Source organism: Schistocerca serialis, chromosome 3 (genome assembly GCF_023864345.2).
Source record: "Schistocerca serialis cubense isolate TAMUIC-IGC-003099 chromosome 3, iqSchSeri2.2, whole genome shotgun sequence".
In the NCBI taxonomy this organism is placed as follows: Eukaryota; Metazoa; Arthropoda; class Insecta; order Orthoptera; family Acrididae; genus Schistocerca; species Schistocerca serialis.
The window spans coordinates 459,821,954-459,848,731 of NC_064640.1; the positions used below are offsets into that span (position 1 = coordinate 459,821,954).

Consider the following 26,778-nt stretch of genomic DNA (forward strand, 5'->3'; position numbering starts at 1 on the left):
CCATTGACTTAAAGCGAGGAGTTCCTTCAGGATTTGGAACACATCACAAAAATGAAAGTACGTAATACCGATACTTCCTTACGTAGGAATTGATGTGCTTATGTTTCTTCCACAGATCCTAAGAGACATCGTCCTCAAGGATCTGGAAAAAGTCAAAAACTGTATAAATTTTTCATTGATATATTAATTAAGGTCTTATATCTAACATTTACAAGTACATATACTAAAGAACATAAAGAAATTCCACGACAATTGTAGAACATTTCATAGAACACATGATGGAAATTTCGCAGATTTTGATGAAATGAAAAGAACTAGACCAGTCACAGTCCTGATACATAGACTTCTGTTAGGTATCCACTTTACTGTATTGGCAGAGAAACAGTATTTTATATGGAAAGGGGCTTCACTGAATGAAAAAGCAAGGAACACTACTGAAATAGGCGATAATTGAACTGAAACAGGACACTGGGATACAAAGAGAATTGATTATTGATGCTGACTGACTTGTTCAGTGGACGTATACTATATGATCAAAAATATACGGACACCTGGCTGAAAATGACTTAGAAATTCATGGCGCCCTCCATCGGTAATGCTAGAATTCAATATGGTGTTGGCCCACCCTTAGCCTTGACGACAGCTTCCACTCTCGCAGGCATACGTTCAGTCAGGTGCTGGAAGGTTTCTTGAGGATTGGCAGCCCATTCTTCACGGAGTGCTGCACTGAGGAGAGATATTGATGTCGGTCGGTGAGGCCTGGAAGGAAGTCGGCTTTCCAAAACATCCCAAAAGTGTTCTATAGGATTCAGGCCAGGACTCTGTGCAGACCAGTCCATTACAGGGATGTTATTGTCGTATGACCACTCCACCACAGGCCGTACATTATGAATAGGTGTTCGTCGTATTGAAAGATGCAATCGCCATCCCCGAATTGCTCTTCAACAGTGGGGAGCTAGAAGGTGCTCAACCCCATCAGTGTAGCCCTGTGCTGTGATAGTGCCATGCAAAACAACAAGCGTTGCAATCCCCCACGCGACCACATCATAACACCACCGCCTCCGAATTTTACTGTTGGCACTACACACGTTGGCAGATGACGTTCATCGGGCATTGGCCAAATCCACACCCTGCCATCGGAACGCCACATTGTGTACTGTGACTCGTCACCCCACACAACGTTTTTCCACTGTTCAATCGCCCAATGTTTACGCTCCTTACACCAAGCGAGGCGTCGTTGGGCATTTACCGGTGTGATATGTGGCTTATGAGCAGCCGCTCGACCATGAAATTCAAATTTTCTCTCTTCCCACCTAATTGTCATAGTACTTGCAGTGGATCCTGATGAAGTCTGGAATTCCTCTGTGATGGTCTGGATAGATGTCTGCCTATTACACATTACGACCCTCTTCAACCGTCGGCGGTCTCTGTCAGTCAACAGACGAGGTCGGCCTGTACGCTTTTGTTCTGTACGTGTCCCTTCACGTTTCCGCTTCACTATCACATCGGAAACAGTGTGGAAATCTCGCGTACAGACGTATGACAGAAGTGACACCCAGTCACCTAACCACGTTCGAACGTCTTGAGTTCCGCGAAGTGCCCCGTTCTGCTCTCTCACGATGTCTAATGACTATTGAGGTCGCTGATATGTAGTACGTGGCAGTAGGTGGCAGCACAATGCACCTAATATGAAAAACGTATGTTTTTTGGGGTGTCCGTACATTTTTGATCACATAGTATGATACGAAATATATTTAAAATGTTAAAAATACACGGTAAATTAAAAATATACTAAAACGTTATTCAAGTGGAACTTCAAAGAGGAACCATATCCAAAATAAATACGGCATGTATAGAAATTTCACTTTGCTAGCTCATGTAGGACAATAAGCAAATGAAACTTTGAACTGAAGATTCTTACTGACAGAAGGACTTTCGTTGTATTGTCATGAACACTTCAGAATGGCCTAAGGGTCTAAATCATTTCACTTAAAGTTTTTGGTCCAGGTGGAGCTGCCATTCAATATATTTAGTAGTGACAGATGTGGATGCCTTGTGTTCTAGAAAATAAGAAACATTTTTCACTCGTGAGTAGGGGTTGCGGTAGAACGTATCACAAGTGAAATGTATTCCAGCAGCTGTGTTACAAATTTGAAAGCAGTATGTGATACAAAGAATCAGAGTACCTCATCATCGTAGAAAGGCACTAAAATAAATGTTATATATTTATTTAAGGATGAGTTCAATTATATCAATGTTTATTCTTTGTATAATGTTAACTTAGTGTCAGTGGTTGAGACAATGTGAAATGCTAGTACGTAACTACTATAATACTGTAATAAAAAATAACTGGAAATAGAATGTTGCTTTTAAGTGGCTGCTGTATTAAGAAAAATAGTGACAGAATTAAATACACTCAAAATTATTCTTTTAGCAAATGTGAAAGATAAGAATCCGAGTGAAAGTGTGTTTATTTTTATTATAGCTATGTTTCAACAATACAATTTATTCACCTTTTTGTTATCAGCCTTATTTTTAACAGTTGCACTCTTCAGCTACTTTCTGAATTTGTCAGTGGATATAGAGAGTTCTAGGCTGGTTCATAAACTCCACAAAAATCATTAATTACTTACAGCAATAGGGTTAATTTTTCCTTCTTCTTAAATTTTTTTATTTTTCGGTGTCCTGTGTTTCTACAATCTGTGTTTCACATTTATGCGTGAATTTTAACCATTATTAGTGTAAAAAACATTTTTTCAGGTGAATGCTTCTCAAATATTCCAAAGTAGAGACATCATGTAAATCACACTATGAGGAATGTAAACATATTTGAGACCAGTAACTGCTGAGTAAAAAAAATCTTCGTCTATAAAAAAATCATAGTTCCTGAACCCCATATGTACATATCAGAAACATGGTGTTTATGTTCAGAGGCGGCCGAAGTGGCCGAGCGGTTCTAGGCGCTTCAGTGTGGAACCGCGCGACCGCTACGGCCACAGGTTCGAATCCTACCTCGGGCATGGATGTGTGTGATGTCCTTAGGTTAGTTAGGTTTAAGTAGTTCTAAGTTCTAGGGGACTGATGACCTCGGATATTGAGTCCCATAGTGCTCAGAGCCATTTGAACCATTTATATTCAGAGTCCCCAGTTGGTTGATGGATGAATATGACAACTTACTCCCTTGCCACCTTGAAGTCTACCTTTAGAATTTCAGTTTGTTAACATCACAAGCAGTGTTTCCATATTTAATCAGCATGTTACATTCCTTTGAACAAAATTTTCTGATTCCATTTCACATATAGAAGTAGAGCATATTTCTTTTCGTGTTTACGCTGCTTGGTCTAAAATTTCTGTAATTATAAGCAGGAAGCATATTTGCCGTTAGGTGCAGCTGGTTTTCAAGCAGTGCTTCAATAATCTAACAAGAAGTTATTGAAAGTAGTATTTGCGTACTGTTGTTTTTTATTTAAAGTTCCAAAAAACCATTTTAGGAGTGTAAACGTGAATATAACAAGTTACCACAAAACGTTATCAAAATATTAAATCCAAATTACCATGTCTGATCCAACAAAAAGGTATAGCTTGAATTTAAAAAAATAATGTATGTATTTTTCATTTGATGCACAGCGTTAAAATACAGTGTTAATATGACTTAACGAACGTTTACCTTTTGTCTTTTAGGGTACATATTTGGACACCATATATCCCATAACACCCCTTGGTGAATCATATCCAAAAAAACGACCAGAAATTGGACAAAGAATTCGTCTTAGCGCAGGAGATATCGCACAGACAAATTTGCTTTACAAGTGTCCACGTAAGTATGCTCTGCATTTTTAACTAGTTAATTTCATTAAAAATTCACAGAAAGTTTATAAACAACATGGCATGGACAAAATCTTTAGACATAACAACTATAATTGTTACAAGGGAGGAGCTTTGATGAGCTGGGTATTACAAATGACCGTCTCATACCTTGAGTTCCCCTGAATTCCTGTGCGCCAAACCATCTGTTCAAACAATTTGATGAAGGCCTCATCACAGGCTTCTTTCTGGAGGTCCTGAACCTACGCACCACCCATATTGAGTCTCAAATCACTGACCATGGATGTAGAAATCAGATGGAGCTCCAAAGGGCATTGGTGAGTGAGGAAATCCTTTGTTAACACCACACACTGAACTGGTGTGTTGTCATGACAGAGGAGAATCCTACACGCTCTTGATCTGGGTTGTGATTTCTTTAGCTTTTCTCCCTATAGTCATTGACAGAAAGTCCGAAAGATTTACTGCCGGTACTGGGCAAACTTCTAAATCGTTACTTTACTCTCAGTAAATTCTGGGAACTAGCCCGCAGTATAATACAGGAGAAGAATAAGGTAGTTAGCAAACACAGCAGATGACTTCCGATCTGTCGATACCATCACTGCAGCCACCAAAAACATCGCCACTGACTCAGCTGGCACATATGTTTGGATGCAAATGGTGTATAGAACCCCACTCCAAAGATGTGCGAGGAGGGATATAATTCAAATAAACGTCCCAAGAGGTCAGTTTGTTAACACAGCTGGTGATGTCGACTGGGTTGCTTGCCAAAATATTATGCCCATTGGACAACGAGTACTGGCAGAACAAATAAGTACACAACATTCATTTCCCAAAATTTTGTGCTCTTTTCACTACCAGTAGCCAGGGCTGCTCTTGAAAGCCCCAAACAAATGAATGCTATTTTGCTAATAGAAGAAATTGTCGCGGCCATGTTTCATCAATAGTTATGAAATAAGATACTTCTTTTGACTACCTGAAATTGAACTTTTCTATCACTTGTTGGCAGAACACAATAATGCCTGCAGCACAAATGATTGCAGAATTTTGTAACCCAGAGATTCTAATTTAGGTTCTTATAAGCTACAGTTGATCCAATCTAAAAGGTGCACTCAATTTGTTGATAGACAGGTCTGCTGGCAGGATCCATTTCAGTCACCATACTGTCTCAAAGTTAGTCTTCAGCTGTAGTTGCTCTTACAGACCAACTCATCAGCTTTGGTCTTCAAGAGAGTGTCTCTCATTCTGATCTCATCAAATCAATGAAAAATTGCTATAATTCTTCGAGATTTCCCAGCGAAATGTTGACATGTTGAATAATTAGATCTCCTGCGTGTTGGTCATGTCATTGTCACATGTTATTTCTATACTGTGACTCGCTGTCTTGTTCAGGTTCTCCCTGAGACTGGTCCTTGGGTAGCTCAGGTCCAGTATTTATGTCTGAATGTAGTTAGGAGCTCCGAGTTTTGTCCGCGCCATGTTAAGTGCTCCATCTGCAGTCTGCAACTAACAGAGGCGGCTCTAGTTGCCCTGTCTTGTCACTGGTGCTCCAACCCCTGCATGCACCTGACCTGGCCGTCCTCCTTTGGTGTTCAGCTTATCGTATGATGCTCTACTTCATGTCTGCACCATGCAAGGTGTTCTGTTTGAGTAGGTGCGGACAGCGTTTGGAGTACCAGCCACAAGAGAGAAAAACTAGAGCGGCTCCTGCTGGGAGTGGACTATGGATGGAGCACCTGACGCAGCGTGGACCAAAAACAGAGCACCTACCGCCATTCAGGCATAAATACTGGATCTGATCCTCCCAAAGACCAGTCTCAGGGAGCACCTGAAGAAGACAGCGAATACGGCCATCGAAATATTGTGTGAGAATAACATGAACAAACAGCAGAAAACCCAATTATTCAACGTAACAAATTATTGATGTTGTAGTTGAAGAGCTGCCCTAAGACTGCTGCAGACGTTCTAGCTATTGTTTTGCATTTATTCCTACTTATAATCATATACATTGGTCCTGTAGAAAAGTTCTCATTTCACCATTTCAGCTACAGTGCTGCCTTAGTCTGAATGGTACTTATATCAACAAACAACAGAATTATAACCTACCCAGTTGGTCAAGCATGCTGAAACTTGAAAAACTTACTATCAATATTGTTGGCGCTACAGACCATAGTTTTTTCTATCCTAATGGTCAAATATTTGAGTGCAGCAAAAATAATACTCCCTAAAATGGATTTTTGTGCAAATTACAACAGTCAAGCAAAGAGTGGTAAATTCACAAATGGTGTATAAAATTGACCAGTCAGAGGTCTGGTTTTGCAAAAAATATTTAGTTACTTCAAAGTAAGCTGAGTAATTAAGAAAAATTAGTTAGTAATTTGCCAACGGCCTTGCCGCAGTGGTCACAACCGTTCCCGTCAGATCACCGAAGTTAAGCACTGTCGGGCCGGGCTAGCAATGGGATGGCTGACCATCCGGTCTGCCGAGCGCTGTTGGAAAGCGAGGTGCACTCAGTACTTGTGATGCAAACTAAGGAGCTACTTGAATGAGAAGTTGCGGCTCCGGCCTCGGAAACTGACATAAGTCCGGGAGAGTGGTGTGCCGACCACATGCCCCTCCATAACCCCATCCAATGACGCCTGTGGGCTGAGCATGATACGGCAGCCGATCGGTACCCTTGGGCGTTCATGGCCTGTTCGGGAGGAGTTTTTTAGTTAGTAATTTGAGGTAAACTAACACAATGGATATTTTCTGAATTTTTATTGGCGAGCAAAGAGTGGAAAATAGCAAGTAGGGCATCAAATTGATCGTTATGAGGTCTAGTCTTGCTTGAAACTAATCAGGGTAATTAAGAAAAACTTATGTTAGTGACTTGAGGGAAAATTGAAATATTTCATGAAAACATGAACAGATGCTGATAATAACGTAAATGAAGTGTCAAAAAATATCAAATCGCCTTACAGTTGTAAATAGCAAATATCAAAATTAATTTGTACTTCGTACTTCAGCATACAGTCCATTCCTAAAATAACATTCATACTCTGCTCAGAAACTACTAGAACCTCATGCTCCAAACACAGTTCTCCTATGCTAAACTTCAGGAATACAAGTTCTCTAATGGGATTACTTAATTTGGCTGTCAGTCATATGACACTGACTCCTATCACTGGCATCTCTGTTAAATGTCGTTAGTCTTTCAAATATTTTTGTATAGATTCTGAGATAGCCAGTATTATGCTATCCAAGTCGATTACCACATGTTCTACCTTGTTGTATACAATTATATTAATTGTAAGTTGACATACTTCGAGGTAAGTCTCCGTAATTTCCTCTTCTGGTATTTAGCCTTGAACTGCTTAAGCAAATCTTCAAACGTTTTGCGTAATTCCAGTGCTTTATCTGCCCACCCCTGAGAAGCTCCAAGACACTGCTCCTCCATCGATTTTTTCTTTACCCTACAGTTAATCAGTACCCGACATGTACATTCCTTTTTGAACATCATTACCATTCGGGCTACCTTACCTTCAGGATCAATCTTCCTATCAAGATAACCAAGCAGTTAGCGCTATTCAGGGTGAGGCTTTGTCCCTTAGCACTTTCCTCTCGTGATTACACTCTTTCCTGGATTCCAGAAGTATCCTTCTTCATTTTATTTACTTCCCCCGTCAGCACAGAACTATTTCCTGAACTCTCCTTTTCAAGACTTTCTTTCAGTTCCTCGTAGATAATTTTATGGTTCGCTAACTTTGCATTGGCTTGAGGATGCAGCTCTCGATGCAAAAATATCAGCATGTGCCCTACCTACTCCTATCTTCTGCCCCACACAGAGCTCAATAAGCAAGTAATAAAGTTTAGGACGCCGAGATGAATGGTGGCACCCTAATGAAGTGTTTGCCACCGTTCCAAGACGCTCGCTTCGTAACATACAAACGTCAAAGTCAGTCCACTTAGCGTCTCTCCAGCGGAACTCTCTGCTGTTCTGTCATCAGCGACGACCTAGTGTCGCTTCCTACCTGCCTTCACCCATCAAGGGACACTCCATTGGTCGGTTCTTCGGCCACCTTTATTCTGATGTATTTAAATCTGGCTTGTTTCAGAAAATAATTTACATTTCGGATGTACTACCCTAGATTAATCTCTACTGCTCCCCTCTCTGTCAGTCTTAAATTGAACATTAGAAGCACTCCTTGGTTACTCCAGAAACATACTGCTTGAAACTACCCGACTATCTCTCCACCAGTATAGGTTTCTTGCCCGTTACTGGGGCCACTCGCCCCTCCTTCCCTGTATTCACGACACTACAGCTACTAAGGCATCCATCTTGGGCCCCTTGACGGCTTATTGCGCAACATCAGAAACTTTGCAGAAAATTCTTTTCCAGCAATGTAGCAATACCACCATAATGGCACTAATGTATAAGCATCTCAGATGCTGCACATGATTTCAACAATCATTCAAAGGCCTTCTAATGTTTCTAATATACACTCCTGGAAATGGAAAAAAGAACACATTGACACCGGTGTGTCAGACCCACCATACTTGCTCCGGACACTGCGAGAGGGCTGTACAAGCAATGATCACACGCACGGCACAGCGGACACACCAGGAACCGCGGTGTTGGCCGTCGAATGGCGCTAGCTGCGCAGCATTTGTGCACCGCCGCCGTCAGTGTCAGCCAGTTTGCCGTGGCATACGGAGCTCCATCGCAGTCTTTAACACTGGTAGCATGCCGCGACAGCGTGGACGTGAACCGTACGTGCAGTTGACGGACTTTGAGCGAGGGCGTACAGTGGGCATGCGGGAGGCCGGGTGGACGTACCGCCGAATTGCTCAACACGTGGGGCGTGAGGTCTCCACAGTACATCGATGTTGTCGCCAGTGGTCGGCGGAAGGTGCACGTGCCCGTCGACCTGGGACCGGACCGCAGCGACGCACGGATGCACGCCAAGACCGTAGGATCCTACGCAGTGCCGTAGGGGACCGCACCGCCACTTCCCAGCAAATTAGGGACACTGTTGCTCCTGGGGTATCGGCGAGGACCATTCGCAACCGTCTCCATGAAGCTGGGCTACGGTCCCGCACACCATTAGGCCGTCTTCCGCTCACGCCCCAACATCGTGCAGCCCGCCCCCAGTGGTGTCGCGACAGGCGTGAATGGAGGGACGAATGGAGACGTGTCGTCTTCAGCGATGAGAGTCGCTTCTGCCTTGGTGCCAATGATGGTCGTATGCGTGTTTGGCGCCGTGCAGGTGAGCGCCACAATCAGGACTGCATACGACCGAGGCACACAGGGCCAACACCTGGCATCATGGTGTGGGGAGCGATCTCCTACACTGGCCTTACACCACTGGTGATCGTCGAGGGGACACTGAATAGTGCACGGTACATCCAAACCGTCATCGAACCCATCGTTCTACCATTCGTAGACCGGCAAGGGAACTTGCTGTTCCAACAGGACAATGCACGTCCGCATGTATCCCGTGCCACCCAACGTGCTCTAGAAGGAGTAAGTCAACTACCCTGGCCAGCAAGATCTCCGGATCTGTCCCCCATTGAGCATGTTTGGGACTGGATGAAGCGTCGTCTCACGCGGTCTGCACGTCCAGCACGAATGCTGGTCCAACTGAGGCGCCAGGTGGAAATGGCTTGGCAAGCCGTTCCACAGGACTACATCCAGCATCTCTACGATCGTCTCCATGGGAGAATAGCAGCCTGCATTGCTGCGAAAGGTGGATATACACTGTACTAGTGCCGACATTGTGCATGCTCTGTTGCCTGTGTCTATGTGCCTGTGGTTCTGTCAGTGTGATCATGTGATGTATCTGACCCCAGGAATGTGTCAATAAAGTTTCCCCTTCCTGGGACAATGAATTCACGGTGTTCTTATTTCAATTTCCAGGAGTGTATTTAAATATCGACAGGTATTCTGTTATTATTAAGAGTATGTGAAAGTTGGGTACAGTCTGAGTACGATATAAATGAGGTATGACACGATACGGTAGACTTAACATTTCTCTGGACGAATATCTACAAAAGTAAAAGACATACAGCTGTTCACCTTGGACCCTAAGAACGAACTTAAGTCTCTGGTTACGTCACAGATATTGCACTCACAGCATGTCAGCAATGTATATCACAATGCATGTCACGACAAGTACACAGATCAAGAGAAAGCTGAGAAATTTTAGTTTATGCCGTAATTTGAAATTTTTGGCTCATTTCTCAAACGATATTTTAATCTAACAGTCATCAGAACCCTACGTAGTCTCAAAACTAGTGGAGTGATCCTTGATTCGTTGGAAGCTACTACAAAGAAAGTTTTTACCTTATGCACATCAGTTTCATTAAAGAGAATAGTCAGAAAACCAATAAATCTCCGTGACTCCAACAGAAATAAAGTTTTATTATATTGTATGAAATGTAAGTTATTAAACAGAATGTAATTTTACCACATAAGCTCTATCTCTTTCGACTGCCTTATGCCACAGTGGAACTGAGGCTTCTATACCTGCACAGTGGAAGTCAAGAACAGCATGCTTGAGCGACTGTTTAGCAGCTTTCACAAAGGTGTCATCATCTTCAAATGTTGTTCTGCGAAGGATTCCTTGAGTTTACCGATGAGATGGTAATCTCACGGTGCCAGACGAGGGCTGTAGAGTGGGTATTTCAGTGTCGGCCACTCAAGCTTTGCGATCTCAATGGTGGTTTTCTCACTGACATGTGGCCAGGTATTATCATGACAGCAAAGCACTGAGTGTTTTTCTGATGTTTTGGAACGCAACACACTCGAACATGAAGTTTTTTAAGAGTTGCCACATACTTATTAGAATGTATAGTGGTTCTGTGTGGCATGATGTCCACAAGCAATAGTCCTTTTGAATCAAAAACACAACAGCAGTCACTTTTCCTACTGATGGCACAGTTTTGAATTGCGCCATCTTCGATGCATTTGCATGATGCCATTCCATTGAATGCCTTTTCGTCTTCAGTTCACAGTGATTCAACCAGGTTATCTGGAAGGGGGAGAGGGGGTGGGGAGGAACCAGGGAAACTGCCCCGCTGCCCCGAGCGGCGATATATAATTATTGAAGGAAAAACCCTTCTTTCACAAAGCGCCTAGCATTCAGCGCACGTTTGTCTAGCGTTGGTTTTTGAACACAATCTAAGTTGATTTGTGAACGAATCATCAGTTGATTTTTGAATGTGTGCATAATGGACGTGATGTCTGCCAGGGGAATACCCGTCGCATCAAGAAATAAAGAAGCTTTCCCGCAGACAAAAGGGGACGTGCTGAGCCCAATGAACCCGAACTGACGAATTCCAGTCGCTATTGATGTGGTAGATTGGATGTGCGAATGATAAGCGTTGTTATAATTATTACCGAAATCCATAGATTCATACTACCAGAGCGGAAATAAAAGACTAACAGAGTGACAGGCAAGAAAAATTACATATTGTCTTCTCGGTGTATACAAGAAAAAGAAATTTAGACAGAAAATTTATGCCAGATCGCTACACTAACTATTAAGAGCCAGTTGTACAGTCCCCCATTAGCAGCCGCTTAGGTTCTGTTCTCGGAATAGTGCAGAAAACGCATTGTATGAACATACATTAACTCGTAAAAGTTTTGGCAATGGCAGGAATAGTTACAGAATTAGTGGTAACAAGATTGATTGTGAGAACGAGAAAGGAGAAGAAATGGGGGCAACAACTTATATGAAAGAATATGACGATTCCAAATTATATAAAATGTTTGTACTACTACTACTACTACTTTTCCATCTCATGATTGAGATGGAGCATCTGAATGAAATGTGAAACTATTTCCTAACGTGTAACTTTTTGCTTGTAGTAGGCTTAATAGGTATTTGATGTTGGTACTTCTTGAATTATCTTCGTGTTATTTATGTAAATGGGGTAGATAAAAATGACAAACTGTGCCAAAACAGTCTCGTTTATCTGACGCATGTTACAATTGCTGCAATATTAGAAAGGACTATTTCGTTTTATCAAGCAGCCAGTGACAAAACAGATGTAATCAAATCAAGAAACCACACCAATCTTGGGTGCTATTCGTAGTATCAGCTTTTTCACTATTAGACAAGGACTTTTTGATTTTTCATATAGCAAAAAGTTTGACAAACTTTGATGAGGTAATAGATACTTTCGCAGAAAGGAAAGCATGCCGCGTAAAGCTATAGAAAAATTTGAGAGAAAAAATGCTGGGACCTAAAGATTGAAGATACATGTACAGTTTTGCTTGTCTCTTGTCTTTACTGGTTTTGTGTTTCCTATATTTAATTTTATGTCACACAAAAGAGAAAGTTATTAGTTAACAGGAAATAAAGTGTGCAAAGTTTCTGAAGACTTATTCTCTCGGCCACAAATAATCTCACCCACTATTAATTGTGAGTTTTTTTTAAGGTGGCTAGGATGTCAAACCGACCAACTGGAAGTAGGAGAGGCACCACAGGACATTTTAATTTCCACTGTCCTGAATATAGGTTTGATGGCTTCCATTACAAAATACACACGTTTTAATTCCACAGAGCGACGTGCGAAAGAAGACTGCTGTGTGAAGAGGCACACTTAAGACCAAATGACATGTCTTACATTTCCTCTAACATATATGTTTTATATATCAAACTCTTCAGGAAGATGTGCGCTACAAAATGAGCATATTTTTGAAAAATCTTTTTTTGTAAATTTTTTACGTCCTACCTCAAACGCTCGAGTGGGAGGAAGAGAGGGGGGGCGGGGGGGGGGGGGCGCCACTACCAAGTTTTTGTCCCAGTTCGGAAATACCATAGATCCGAGGCTAATCACAGTTCTTCCAAGGGAGCCACCTCCAATATTCTTGTACTGCTCCAATGGTTTGCTGCACACTGTCTTCCGTGTTTCTTTGCGAGCATCTGCCAAAATTTTCGGAGTCCACCTATTTCGAACAGTTTTCACCTTCAAGTGTCTCAATATTCTGTACATACTCACTACTCCCACTCCCAAACGAGTTGACAGTTTATTCACCGTTAATGTGTTTGTCATACAAAATCAGATTGTGAATATGCTGAATATTGTCAGGAGTCTGTGCAGGTTTCATTAAACACTTTCGGTTTACAAGCCGTGTCACTCCGAATAAAATATTTGAGCTTTCGATGACTGTCTCTGCCATCGTCATCAGGATTTAAAAATCACTGATTACGGGTGCTTGCACTGTGCTATGCTCGTATATTTGCAGTACCATCATCTTTAACCTCCCAGATGGGGCGGAAGTAATGCAAGCTTGGTAGGCAAATTGGGCAGCTCATAACAGCTTAGTTCACCGCTGCAATGAATGACAGATGGCGAGAGAGGCCGGCGCCTCGTTTGAAATCGCTGCTCCCGCCGCCCTCCTATAAGCACCAAGCATCTGTCTTTTCTTTTGTTCAATGTCCAGAGCCCGCCTCTATGCCCTGCTAAGAGTGTACTTCTGGTCTTGTGTTAAAATTGTTGCTGCTTATTCTAATTCCGGCCGCTTCTTTTATAACAGAATGCTTCGTCTCTTCAAATTATATTTCATCCCCGTTTTCTAAGCAACATTCAGTCATGGCGTGTTTATCAAGTTCCCTTCGTTTAGTAGGTCGTCAGTGCTCTGCACAACACTCAGCAATATCGCGAATAGTTCATCATATGTAAATGCTGTCACATTCACAGGGAATACGAAACACATCACCTACCTTGCTAGTTGCTGCTCCACAGTACGGGAGAAATGCAATCTGATTGGTCTCTTCTGCCGATTCACGAGACGTCTTTCATCAGTGGCACCAGAAAACTTTTTCTATTCTCTCTTGCTGTAACTATTTTCCCTGAACACGCTCTTCAAATACTGAAATTCAGACTCTATGTGCTAACGTGCCCAGAATCGTTTCCATGTATACAGGGTGTTGAAGTACTCGTTACTGTGCGTAGATTTCCTGTACACTGAATGTGTCTTCCACTCAACTAAAAAATCCAAGAACAGAAGCTTGCTATTCCTCTCTATCTCGACAGTTAATTTAATAATGGAATGGACACCATTCAGGCGGTTTACAAACTGCTGCAGTAGGGGAGAGTGGGGCACATTGAACCATAAAAAATATTTCTTCGTGTTACTCATGCAATAATTTTATTACAGATTTGTGATTTACAGATGTTACAGTTTAATCATTCAAGTATCAAATGGCCTCATATGTGGGGTACAATGAACCACATTAAACACGTTCATTGAAAGAACCTATTTAGCATACAAAGTAAGTGTAAATGTACTTTAAACATAATGTTTACATATATTCCATGTGTGAATCATATAATTAAATTTGTTGGCACACTGTCATGTAACTTATTTTGGAATTACCGAACATCCATGGACTCGAACCTGATTCCAAATTTGAAATACGATTTTTGTGTCTTTGTCACACCATCAGTAGCAGGTCACGGGAGCATGTAAAGTATGTTGCTAGCTGGAACAAAAGCTTCATCCTTCACCTGAGGAAGATACACTACTGATCATTAAAATTGCTACACCACGAAGATGACGTGTTACAGATGCGAAATTTAACCGACAGGAAGAAAATGCTGTGACATGCAAATGATTAGCTTTTCAGAGCATTCACACAGGGTTGGTGCCGGTGGCGACACCTACAACGTGCTGACATGAGGGAAGTTTCCAACCGATTTCTCATACACAAACAGCAGTTGACCGGCGTTGCCTGGTGAAACGTTGTTGTGACGTCTCGTGTAGGGAGGAGAAATGCGTACCATCCCGTTTCCGACTTTGATAAAGGTCAGATTGTAGCCTATAGCTGTTATGGTTTATCGTATCGCGACATTGCTGCTCGCGTTGGTCGAGATCCAATGACTGTTAGCAGAATATGGAATCGGTGGGTTCACGAGGGTAATACGGAACGCCGTGCTCGATCCCAACGGCCTCGAATCACTAGCAGTCGATATGACAGGTATCTTATCCGCATAGCTGTAACGGATCGTGCACCCATGTCTCGATCCCTGAGTCAACAGATGGGGACGTTTGCAAGACAACAACCATCTGCACGAACAGTTCGACGACGTTTGCAGCAGCATGGACTATCAGCTCGGAGATCATGGCTGCTGTACCCTTGACGCGGCATCATAGACAGGAGCGCCTGTGATTGTGTACTCAACGACGAACCTGGGTGCACGAATGGCTAAACGTCATTTTTTCGGATGAATCCAGGTTCTGTTTACACCATCATGAGGGTCGCATCCGTGTTTGGCGACATCGCGGTGAACGCACATTGGAAGAGTGTATTCATCATCACCATACTGGCGTATCACCTGGCGTGATTGTATGGGGTGCCATTGGTTACACGTCTCGGTCACCTCTTGTTCGCACTGACGGCACTTTGAACAGTGGACGTTACGTTTCACATGTGTTTCGACCCGTGGCTCTACCGTTCATTCGATCCCTACATTTCAGCAGGATAGTGCACGACCACATGTTGCAGGTCTTGTACGGGCCTTTCTGGATAAAGAAAATGTTCGACTGCTGCCCTGGCCAGCACATTCTCCAGATCTCTCACCAATTGAAAACGTCTGGTCAGTGGTGGCCGAGTAACTAGCTCGTCACAATACGCCTGCCACTACTCTTGATGAACTGTGGTATCGTGTTGAAACTGCATGGGCAGCTGTACCTGGACATGCCATCCAAGCTCTGTTTGACTCAATACCCAGGCGTATCAAGGCCGTTTTTACGGCCAGAGGTGGTTGTTCTGGGTACTGATTTCTCAGGATCTATACACCCAAACTTCGTGTAAATGTAATCACATGTCAGTTCTAGTTCAATATACACTGCTGGCCACCGTAAATGCAACACCAAGAAAGACAAGAGGTAGCACAACAAAATTTATTTTGTAGATAACATGTTGACCAAGTATCAAATGATTACGTTTACAGACGTCTGTGACGTGTGGTTCCTGCCAGAATCAGTAGCGAGAGTAGCCGCCATTGTTGGAGATCACCGCTGCCACACGTCTCGGCATTGAGTCAAAGAGACGTTGGATGTGTTCCTGGGGTACAGCAGCCCAAGCAGCTTCCACATGTTGCCAAAGATCATCTGGTGTGGCAGCTGGGGATGTAATCTGGGTCACTCGTTGAGCAACCATGGACCACATGTTTTCTATCGGCGAAAGATCCGGAGAGCGAGCCGGCCAGGGAAGCAGTTCAATCTGGTTATTGACGAAGAACCTTTTGACAATGCGTGCCACGTGTGGTCGCGCATTATCCTGTTGAAATATGGCTGTGGCCGAGCCCTGAAGGTAAGGAAGGACAACTGGCTCCAGCACCTCGGATATGTAGCGCCGGCTATTTAAAGTACCGGCAATGCGTACTAGAGGCGTGCGAGAGTAATATCCAATACCGCCCCATACCATAATATCCGGTGCAAGACCAGTGTGGCGGTGCATAATGCAGCTGTCCAGCATCCTCTCTCCACGGTGTCTCCACACTCGAATCCGACCATCGTGGTGCTGCAGACAGAAGCGTGCCTCGTCAGTAAAGACAACGTCATTCCATTCTGCCGTCCACATCCGTCTGTCATCACACCATTGGCGACGGAGACGTCTGTGGTTCTGCGTCAATGGTAGACGAAGCAATGGACGTCTTGCGGACAGACCACTCTGCTGTAAACGGCGTCGAATGGTACGCGCAGACACTGGATGATGCGTTACAGACGCAATGTGCTGTGCTATGGTTCGGGATGTCACTGAGCGATCCGTCACTGCCATGTGCACAGTTTGCCTATCTGCACGTGCAGTGGTGCACCGAGGTGAATGCGATCGACCACGTCGGTCCGTCGTACCCTCCTGCATCCAACGGTCACATATCCGCATTACAGTTGTTTGGTTTTGTCCAACACGACTAGCGATTTCTCTGTATGATAATCCACAATCTCGGTAAGCCACTATCCTTCCTCTGTCGAACTCGGATACTTGATCAAAAGATGTTCGCTGTTGTCTACGAGGCATAACTGATCGTCTTGTGAAACAACCACAAGGTAAACACACGTGCCGAACGTACACTCGTCGAAATCGCCAAGCCTTAAATGGCGCTATGAGGTGGCGCCACAGGCGCGCGTGATGTGCGTCTGCGCTGAAATTCTAATCAGTTGCATATCTCATCGCTGCAAACTCATGGTGTAATTTTCACTTGATTCGGATGCTTCCTTCAGGGTGTTGCTTTTACGGTGGCCAGCAGTGTATTTGTTCAATGAATGCCCAATTATCATCTGCATTTCTTCTTGGTGTAGCAATTTTAATGGTCAGTAGTGTAAAAAAAAAATGGCTCTGAGCACTATGGGACTCAACGGCTGAGGTCATTAGTCCCCTAGAACTTAGAACTAGTTAAACCTAACTAACCTAAGGACATCACAAACATCCATGCCCGAGGCAGGATTCGAACCTGCGACCGTAGCGGTCCTGCGGTTCCAGACTGCAGCGCCTTTAACCGCACGGCCACTTCGGCAGTAGTGTAAAACTTCACTCTCATTTTTTCACTTTTTCTCAAAAATGATGCCTGATAGTCTCCTGCGTCATCCTTCGGTTTCAAAATCTTCCCCACATAGTAAACTGGTGTTTTGTTTTTCAGTTCAAATTCGGTGAAAACGAAATCATCTGTTTCTGGTAATTTGTCCAAGTCTTTAAAGTTGTGCTCAGATTCACCAGACACATCCACATTGACATCGCTCTCTTCATAATGTGCCTCACTAATGTCGTCATCTGATTCCTGCTCATAAAGCTTGCAGTTGACCTTTTTATTGGGATGTTTTGTGGCTTGCAACAAATCTTTCTCCGGTGTATAAGTTGCAATTAAACTCCGTCCTCTCTTACGTTTATTGCTCTTCTTTCTGTTCTCTGCTTTTGGATATCCTCGAATTATTTCAGGAGAAACTCCATTAGGAACAGCTGTTTGGGTGTTAAGTACTGCCGGCCGGAGTGGCCGTGCGATTCTAGGTGCTACAGTCTGGAACCGAGCGACCGCTACGGTCGCAGGTTCGAATCCTGCCTCGGGCATGGATGTATGTGATGTCCTTAGGTTAGTTAGGTTTAATTAGTTCTGAGTTCTAGGCGACTGATGACCTCAGAAGTTAAGTCGCATAGTGCTCAGAGCCATTTGAACTATTTTGTTAAGTACTGCAGTTGGTCTTGCTTGCTGCATATCTTGTGGCTGGCTGACATCGACTGAGGCTTGTCCTGCAGATCGTGCATCCTTGATATGATGGAGAGAATTAACATCTGAAGTTGATCTGTTTGCCTCCACGACCCTGTCTGTTACTTCACTGACCATAAAGTCTTCGTCAGTGAAGATGTCTTCATCAAATGGAAATATTCCACATTTCTTGAAAGCCGAACATATGTTAGTGGATGTTATTGGTTTGTCGTGAGCAATTTTGACACATACAGCTACATCAAAGTAGTGAGGGGAGTGCCTTTTTTGTGAAGGAGTTTTGAATTTAATGCTGAGTAATAAGTTTCCTTGAATGAAGGGAACATTCCTACATCTAGAGGCTGCAGTTTGTTTGAGGTATGTGGAGGTACGGTTAGCATAAGCACCCTATTGGCTTTTACTACATCTATTACCTCAATTGACAGATGAGTTTCATGATTGTCTAAAATTAGAAGCGCAGGATTGTCGTTGCTACTACTGAATTTGTGGATGAAATGTTTCACGACATCCACAAAAAGTTCGCTATTCAGCCAGCCACTCTTTATTGTTAACCCCAGGGTGCCTGTTAGTGCATTACTTATCATATGTCGTTTAAAATGTACTCGAGGAAATATCATTGCCGGGGGCAAAGGAAAGTACCACCTGAACTGATTATGCAACAGGTGGTCACTACGACACCACGTTCTGCACTAGTTGCTTGTAAAATCTGTTTATTTCCCTTTTGTGCCACTATCTTTGGAAGCCTATCTGGTACAGTTGCGGTACTTGCTTCATCCAGATTGAAAACCCTTGTACCATCAGCGAAAGTAGGGTATCTCTGGTAAAGGTCTTTCAAGTTTTTGAAGAAATTCGGAACTATACCGATTAAAGGATGTTGCTCTGGATAAGCTGCAGCCGCACGGGAGTAGCCGAGCGGTCTGGGGCGCTGCAGTCATGGATTGTGCGGCTGATCCCGGCGGAGGTTCGAGTCCTCCCTCGGGCATGGGTGTGTGTGTTTGTCCCTAGGATAATTTAGGTTAAGTAGTGTGTAAGCTTAGGGGCTGATGACCTTAGCAGTTAAGTCCCATAAGATTTCACACGCATTTGAACATTTTTGATAAGCTGCAGCCCTCTGGGGTTCAGATACTTAAACTGGGATTTCGTTTCATGAACCCATGGAACCAGTTTACACCAGCCATTCCCTCCATCCAGTTCTCAGGATATTTCGGACAATTTTTCACAGCCGGTGCACTTGCTAAGCGCCTGCATGTTGTAGTGTCAACAACAAAGCGTATCTTAGAAGAATGCAACAAATACTCCACTAATTCTTTCTCCTGCTCCACAGAAAATACCTTTCGATTTTCATAGTTTGGTATCAATCTTTCACTGGAACCACATTTAATGTTTTGAACATATCATCGAAGAGTAGGGTAAGGTACTGAATGAGATTTAGCTGCTTGGTGAACTGCCATACCCTTATTAAGAACATCCTGTAAAGCTTCTTGCATAACATTGTGGTCAGTTTTACCTCTGTCCGTTTTCCTGCGGTACAAACGAACCATCTTCAAACGTGATAATATAAAACAGGACTGTTGAACGTCTGTAAATTCAAAGCCTTAAATACCTACACATATGTATTTACTATTGATATTGTTACAATGACCTTTCTCTAAAAGTTGGTGACAAATGATTGAACGAAATTCAGTCTATCTACGTCTCCAAAAATTACTTCACTGTCGCGAAACTAACATATCGCCAGTACAACACTAATGGCGGGAACTAGATCCTGCAGAAAACAAATGGCAGTCGATAGAGCAGTGCTGACAACATATGCACAGAGGAAAAAATAATTTACCATCTTATACTGAAATTATGCTACCTGATTCATTGTGCCCCATGGTTCAGAGTGCCCCACTCTCCCCTACATTTTCACCATGAGGCCATATTAGAATACTGTCGTCAACGTACCGTAGGAAGCAAGATGGATGCAACCTAGTAGAATTCATAGCCTGCTCCTCAAAATGCTCTATGAAGAATTTCACGTCAGCTGGAGACAATGAGGATCCCATGGCTGTGTTACGTCAACATGTAATATCCATTGCAGTACAGGAAGTACAATGTCATTAGCGCATGGTGGAACACCTTACAAACCCAGGTTAAGCTATTGTGCCAAAAAATCCAGCGTGACTTATACTTCACCCTCATAAAAAGTGACCCAAGGTCCAGACTAATCATTATGTCATTTTGGTCTATTTGTATTATCCCAAGGGTCTCAAAGTATGACTGCAAGTTAACAACCTGATTTTTATAGGTCACTGTTATAATATTCAGGGCCTGTTAGACCAGCTAAAGTAAAAATGTTTGTTAGATTTCAGTTTTGACAGCACTTGGTCACAACAGTCAAGATTAGGTATTTTTTGTATGATAAATCTATTAAAAGGGCGTAACTATGTTTCATTCTGATAGTGTATTAATTCTGTAAATATTAGCTGTTTGTGTGCTGTAATGTATTCATGTATTTTGGCAATCTCCTGACAAATGATCAGAGTAGTGAGTACTGTATTCAAATGTTTTGTGTTTTTTATGTGATACTTTCTGACTTCTTCCACACCCACAAGAATCGTTTCATTTTTGGGTCTATGGAATGAAAACTGAATCTAATCTAAAGAGGAACAGCTTCCTAGAGCATCTTCAGCAATCCACAGAGCCTGGGAGGTGTGGCGGCACATGGCATGAATTTCTTCACAGCTTCTTCTCGCATACCAGATTTCTTTATTAACTTCCTTTTCTTTCTTAAAGTGAGCTGTGTGGATTGCAGCTAAGCTTCCGATGTGTATAGTATTCAGCACCTTCAGGTGGTGGTCTTCTGTGTTCAGAACCACAATGGTATTTCCTTTATAGGTTGGCAAAAATCATGAATTCCTCATTCTGACATAATAAAGGTAAGCCATATCATTCCTCCCAGCTAATATTGGATTTCAGTGGCTTTGCTTTTGCTAGGATATTGCCGGTAGTTATTCTGCCATCCTCAGCTGTGCCAAGAGAGAGAGACGTGATGCACTGCTCTGTTCCACCAGCAACAACCAATATGGCAGATATCACAGGGCTGGAGAAAAATAGAGCACTCTATGCTACAACAGAGCTGCCATCCAGTTCTTGGTGAGAAAAATAAACAACTGTTCTGTGAAGCTTGCCTGACTCCAGGTTGGCATCTTCTCGAGTTAAGTGGTCAAACTTGGAACAATGCTTAGACATTCTCTTTCACAAACTCACATGCTGCTGCACTACTTTAGCTGTATCTACACACTCATCATTGAGTGGTGACAAAGTTGATGCCAGAAGCATATGACAATGAAGCAGGCCTTTGGCATCATACTGACCTCATACCATATCTGTTGTATTCAATATCTCACTATGGCATGACTATTCTTCTTCAAAATTGTGTCTACTGCATCAAAAGTGTGGTGAAAAATAATTATCAAATAGTGACTTATACCCACAAATTATAGTTTCATTTACAATCAGTTAGGATTAATGCTCACTGAGACAATCTACAGAAAACAATATGGATGGGTTTACAAGTAGTAGTTTTATTCACCTGTGGATCACATATAGAAGAATATTTAGCATGTTATGTTATTATAGTTTAAGAATAAAAATCACAATTTTTATACACAAATATTTACATACTTACAGGTCTAGTTATTAAGGTAGTACAAGTAGATGATTGGGGACTCTTAGAAGGAAATACCCTGTCGTGTGCATGAAGGAATTTAGAGAAACAAAACAATGCCTTAATCAGGACATCTGCATGGGAATTAGACCATCCATCTTCCAGAATACAAGTCCAGTCTGTTAAAAGCAGTACAAACTCATTCACTTTATCCGTTGTTTACAACACGTTTCTGTTTATAAATTCTTGCACTGAAGTTATTTCATAATATAAAAAGCTAGTGCTACTCTGTTCATTCATTTTACAATGTCAGTTACTACTACAGCTACTACTACTATCAGTACTAGCACAGTGCATCTGCAAAGTCTCTCCACAGTGGCGAGCTCTGCAAGTCTCACTTTGTGGGTTGCATAAGAGTGGCAGCAAATTCATGTCACTATTTACACTACGGGCCAAGATTCACTGCTTGTGGCTGCAGTTCTGTCAGGAGATTGGATTCAGCATTATTTTAATTAAAACAATGAAATTAATTAATTATATTAATTACATTTAAATACACTGTACTCATCAGTTTTGCCATGGAGAGACAATCCATGCAGGGCCTAAGCTTGAAATCATCCTCTGAGGCAAACTGACAGTCTGAACAAGGCACACAAGTGATATTGTCACTTTCATGACCATTGACACAGTGTGCTCTAATGAACTGCATTGTGAGTGGATGTCTACCTGTACAGGGTGAGGCAAACGAAAGTGGCCCAGATGAGTGGATACGATTGGACTTGCATGTATGCATATAACTATACCCCATGATGTGCACACCATGTGTATGCCTACCACATGATCCACGCCAGCTCAGAGCATAGTGTGGGCTAAGTTAGTGTGAGGGGAGCAGTGCAATGGGAATGATGGTGCTCACAGTGGATCAGTGGGTATTTATTGTGGAAAGTTATGTGACAACAAAGTCGTGGAAACAGTGGGATCAGTTGTTTGCTGAAGAGAGTAATGGTGCCAAAGTGACAGTAAAGAGTGCCATACAATGCTTAGTCTGAGAATGGTGTCAGGCAGAATCTGTTTTGAGCAAATCAAAAAACATTCTGAAACATTCCCACACACCAGGGCCCAAAAGTGCCATCAACATCTACTATAGTCAGGTTAGTACTATATTTCCTTTCCTCTGCTGTCTTTCTTTGTACCCTGGAACTCTGTTCTCCAGGCCACTTGTGTTTGCCCCTCCCTGTACTTACATTATGTTGGTGGCTGCATGTAACAGTTTCCTGTGGTCAAAAGTATACTGAGAAAGAGTTTTCCAACAAAAAATCAAAAGAAAGCTTTTTAAGACGTCACAAACTAATTTATTTGAAATGTATATGCAGCTTCTGAAGGTCATAATGAATGTAAACCCTCTTTACAGCTCGTAAAACTTGGTTTTAAATTACCACACTACCAGTTTCATGGCTTATAGCCACATCTTCAGGTGCAACCTTCATTATGATTATAAAGTTTACTCCAATTTTGGCCACTAGGGGCAAATTTAGCACTGGGAATGCAAGAAAGATGTATAGAAATGTTTCCATATGTAATTAATTAGGAATAGGACACGATCAGAAAAGGCCAAACAAGTGAGAGAGGCATAATGTTGATTTTACTATTAACCAGAGCTTACACAAGTTCTTCAATATGAGCACTGGAAATGTCAATGGGATTCTGCAGAATGCAAGATTTACACCTGGTGGCCATATTTTGAACTAATTTTTTCCAAAATAAGTAGGTTAGCATATCTACCAAGTTTCACTGCCATACAATAACTACAGCCCACACGGGACCTCCGTGAGTAGCTGCACATTAAGAATAACCACCCTGTGTAAGAACAAGAAACAGTAGCTGAAGGCTAAAACCTAGGTCACGGTGGAGGTTTGAGTCCTCTCTCTGGCATGGGTGTGTGTGTTTGTCCTTAGGATAATTTAGGGACTGATGACCTTAGCAGTTAAGTCCCATAAGATTTCGCACACATTTGAACTTCTTTTTTCTAAAACCTATCTTGAAGATGTAGTTCATTACATAGTCAGTCATGGAAATATGAAATACTGCAGGGCCATTGTACAAAGTAGAATGAACTAAGCACACTGGCTTCTTCCCTGTCTCAAACCAGACGAGATGTGTAGCTTGCAAAAGTAGGCAAAAAAAAAAGTTCAAATGTGTGTGAAATCTTATGGGACTTAACTTCTAAGGACATCAGTCCCTATGCTTACACACTATTTAGCATAAATTATCCTAAGGACAAACACACACACCGATGCCTGAGGGAGGACTCGAACCTCCACTGGGACCAACCGCACACTCCAGGACTGCAGCGCCTTTGACTGCTCGGCTAATCCCATGCGGCTGCAAAACTAGGCCTTGCCTTCACTGGCAACCAGGAAATGTTGACAGCCCTGGCAAACAATAACTATAATGTTGGCACTATGCTGCAATGTACCTCCATTACAATATATTTAACCATGTGAGCAATCAAAATAGTTATAATGCTTTAAGTTCAAATGACCATATACTATCTTCTTTGTATCTAAAGATTTCCACTTCCTCCAATACAATCAAAACCTGGCCTTTTCCCTTTTCATCTTTTCCTCCTTCTTTTTTTTTTTTTTTTTTTAATTATAAAATTTTCAGCAGACTTTATTTCTTCTAACCTGAGCAGAAGGCTTAGAGATAAAGAAAATGTTTTCTATAACAAATATAATGCAGCACATGTCTAATGCAATGTTCAATGAGACAGAGAATATCTCAAGCAAAAAGAAGCATTCAAAAGTTATCAAGAACTCTATAAAGATTAATTAATAGAGACCAGGAGCAACTACACAGCAAACAGTATTCTGCCTTCACATCATGTTACTGCAGTGATAAACAGATTTAGAATGTGTAGAGGCAAATCCTGTGTGGACTTTATTATTACCTACAATGAGATATTCATAAAAGAGCAAATTGAGATGACAGATATATTCAATGAATACTTTTCTTCAGTAGGGGGAGCCTTCTATAACAAAAATAAAGAGCTGCAGCATAATTTTAAAGGGAATCCATTTGAGCATAGCATATATCTAGCACCCACAAATTCCAAAGGAATAATGAGCATCATTAGCTTTTTAAAATCCTCCAGTTCTTCAGGGTATGATGAACTCAGTATTAATGTAGTAAAGGTGTGTAGACAAAGTGTCTCTGTACCTCTGTCTGTAGCAGTAAATAATTTAATAGAGTAAGATATTGTAACTTCCAGATATACTAAAAATAGTCCAGGTAACACAGATCTTTTAACAGGGTGACAAATACAAAACTGAAAAATACAGTCCAATCTTGATACTTCCTGTGCTTTTCAAAATTTGTCTCAAACAAATGCAATCTAATGCTTCAGAATCAGAATGGATTCCTAAACTGGTAAATGAACAGCTTCTCAGTTAATTGAAGGGATATTAAGTGGCATCAACAACAAGGAACTTTGCAGGTATATTACCTATAGCTTGAGAAAACTTTTGACTGTGTGAACATTACTATTCTATGGAACATTGGCAGCAGAGGCACTGCACATGATGTAACATAGTCCTACACAAGTAACTAAAATCAGTTTGTACTGTTTAGACTAAAAGTGGAGTTTACAAATCTAAAATCACTAAATAAAAGTATGAGGTGCCACAGGGCTTGTTATTGGATCCTTTTCTGCTTTTTGTTGATGTAAATTACATGAAATATTTCTCTCTAAGTTCAAAAGTAGTTCTATATGGAGATGATATGCCCATCAATTGTAAGACTCAATCATTTAATGAATTCGAGAGCCACTTTAAATATTTGACATATGAAATTGATCAATACTTTAACAAAAGTCAGCTAAATGTAAGCATGACTGTGACGTGTCTCATGGAGTTTAACAAATTAAACTAGCCATTGCCAATAAATTGGTAAAAAAGATGGGACACACATGTTGACTCACTAGTGTGTAAGTTATCTAAGACTATAATTTCAATCAATATGATTACCAAGTTCTGCAAAGACACTCTTGTGCCAAACATTGCATACCATACTTTATTTTCATCACACTTGAAGTACAGAGCAACAACCAGAGCAAATCTAAATAAGTTACTGGTACTTTAAAAAAGTGCTATAAGAATCATCTGTGCAACTGAATATAAGGAATTAAGCCATGGCTTGTTTCCAAAAACTGGTGTGCTAACCATAGTAAACATGTACAATGTCAAAGCCATATTGCTTGTTAAAAGAATTTCTTTCACTTTCGCCATAGTTCTGCACCGATCGCAGAGTCGGCATGGCTACAACGGATTTGGCGATGTTAGTTTTAGTGGTGGCTTGATGCCTTTTCTGTACAAATATAAAGAAACATTTTATGTCAACAGACACAGAACAGCACTCTATGAAAAGGGTCCAAAATATGCAGGATTAAAATTAAACAATGCACTGCCCAATGTGGTTATGGCTCTTCTCCCAACAAAGCTTAAGTTTCAGGCTAAGAAATTCCTGCTTTCTGCTACAAAACACTCTTTACACATAAGAATATGCATATACAATATGTCATCAAAATTATTTGGACACCTGGCTGAAAATGACTAACAAGTTCATGGCACCCTCCATCAGTAATGCTAGAATTCAATATGATGTTGGCCCATCCTTAGCCTTGATGACAACTTCCACTCTCGCAGGTATACGTTCAACTAGGTGCTGAGGTGCTGGAAGTTTTCTTGGGGAATGGCAGCCGATTCTTCACGAAGTAGTGTACTGAGGAGAGGTACTGATGTCAGTCTGTGAGGCCTGGCATGAAGTTGGCATTCCAAAACATCCCTAAGGTGTTCTATAGGATTCGGGTTGGAACTCTGTGCAGGCCAGTCCACTACAGGGATGTTACTGTCATGTAACCATTCCGCCACAGGCCGTGCATTATGAACATGTGCTCAATCGAGTTGAAAGATGCAATTGCCATCCACAAATTGCTCTTCAACAGTGGGAAGCAATAAGGTGCTTAAAACATAAATGCAGGCCAGTGCTGTGATAAAGCCATGCAAAACAGCAAGGGGTGCAAGTCCCCTCCA

The 26,778-nt window shown here is 41.9% G+C and overlaps 1 protein-coding gene across 2 annotated transcripts in view; it reads left to right on the top strand.

Annotated features, from left to right (window-relative positions):
• The window catches only part of LOC126470361 (tolloid-like protein 1), a 595,917-nt gene that overhangs the window by 398,751 nt on the left and 170,388 nt on the right, over nt 1–26,778 (top strand). For both annotated transcript variants that reach the window (XM_050098158.1, XM_050098159.1), the window contains exon 6: nt 3,682–3,817. In XM_050098158.1, the coding sequence (XP_049954115.1) occupies nt 3,682–3,817 (136 nt within the window). The remainder of the gene's footprint in view (nt 1–3,681; nt 3,818–26,778) is intronic.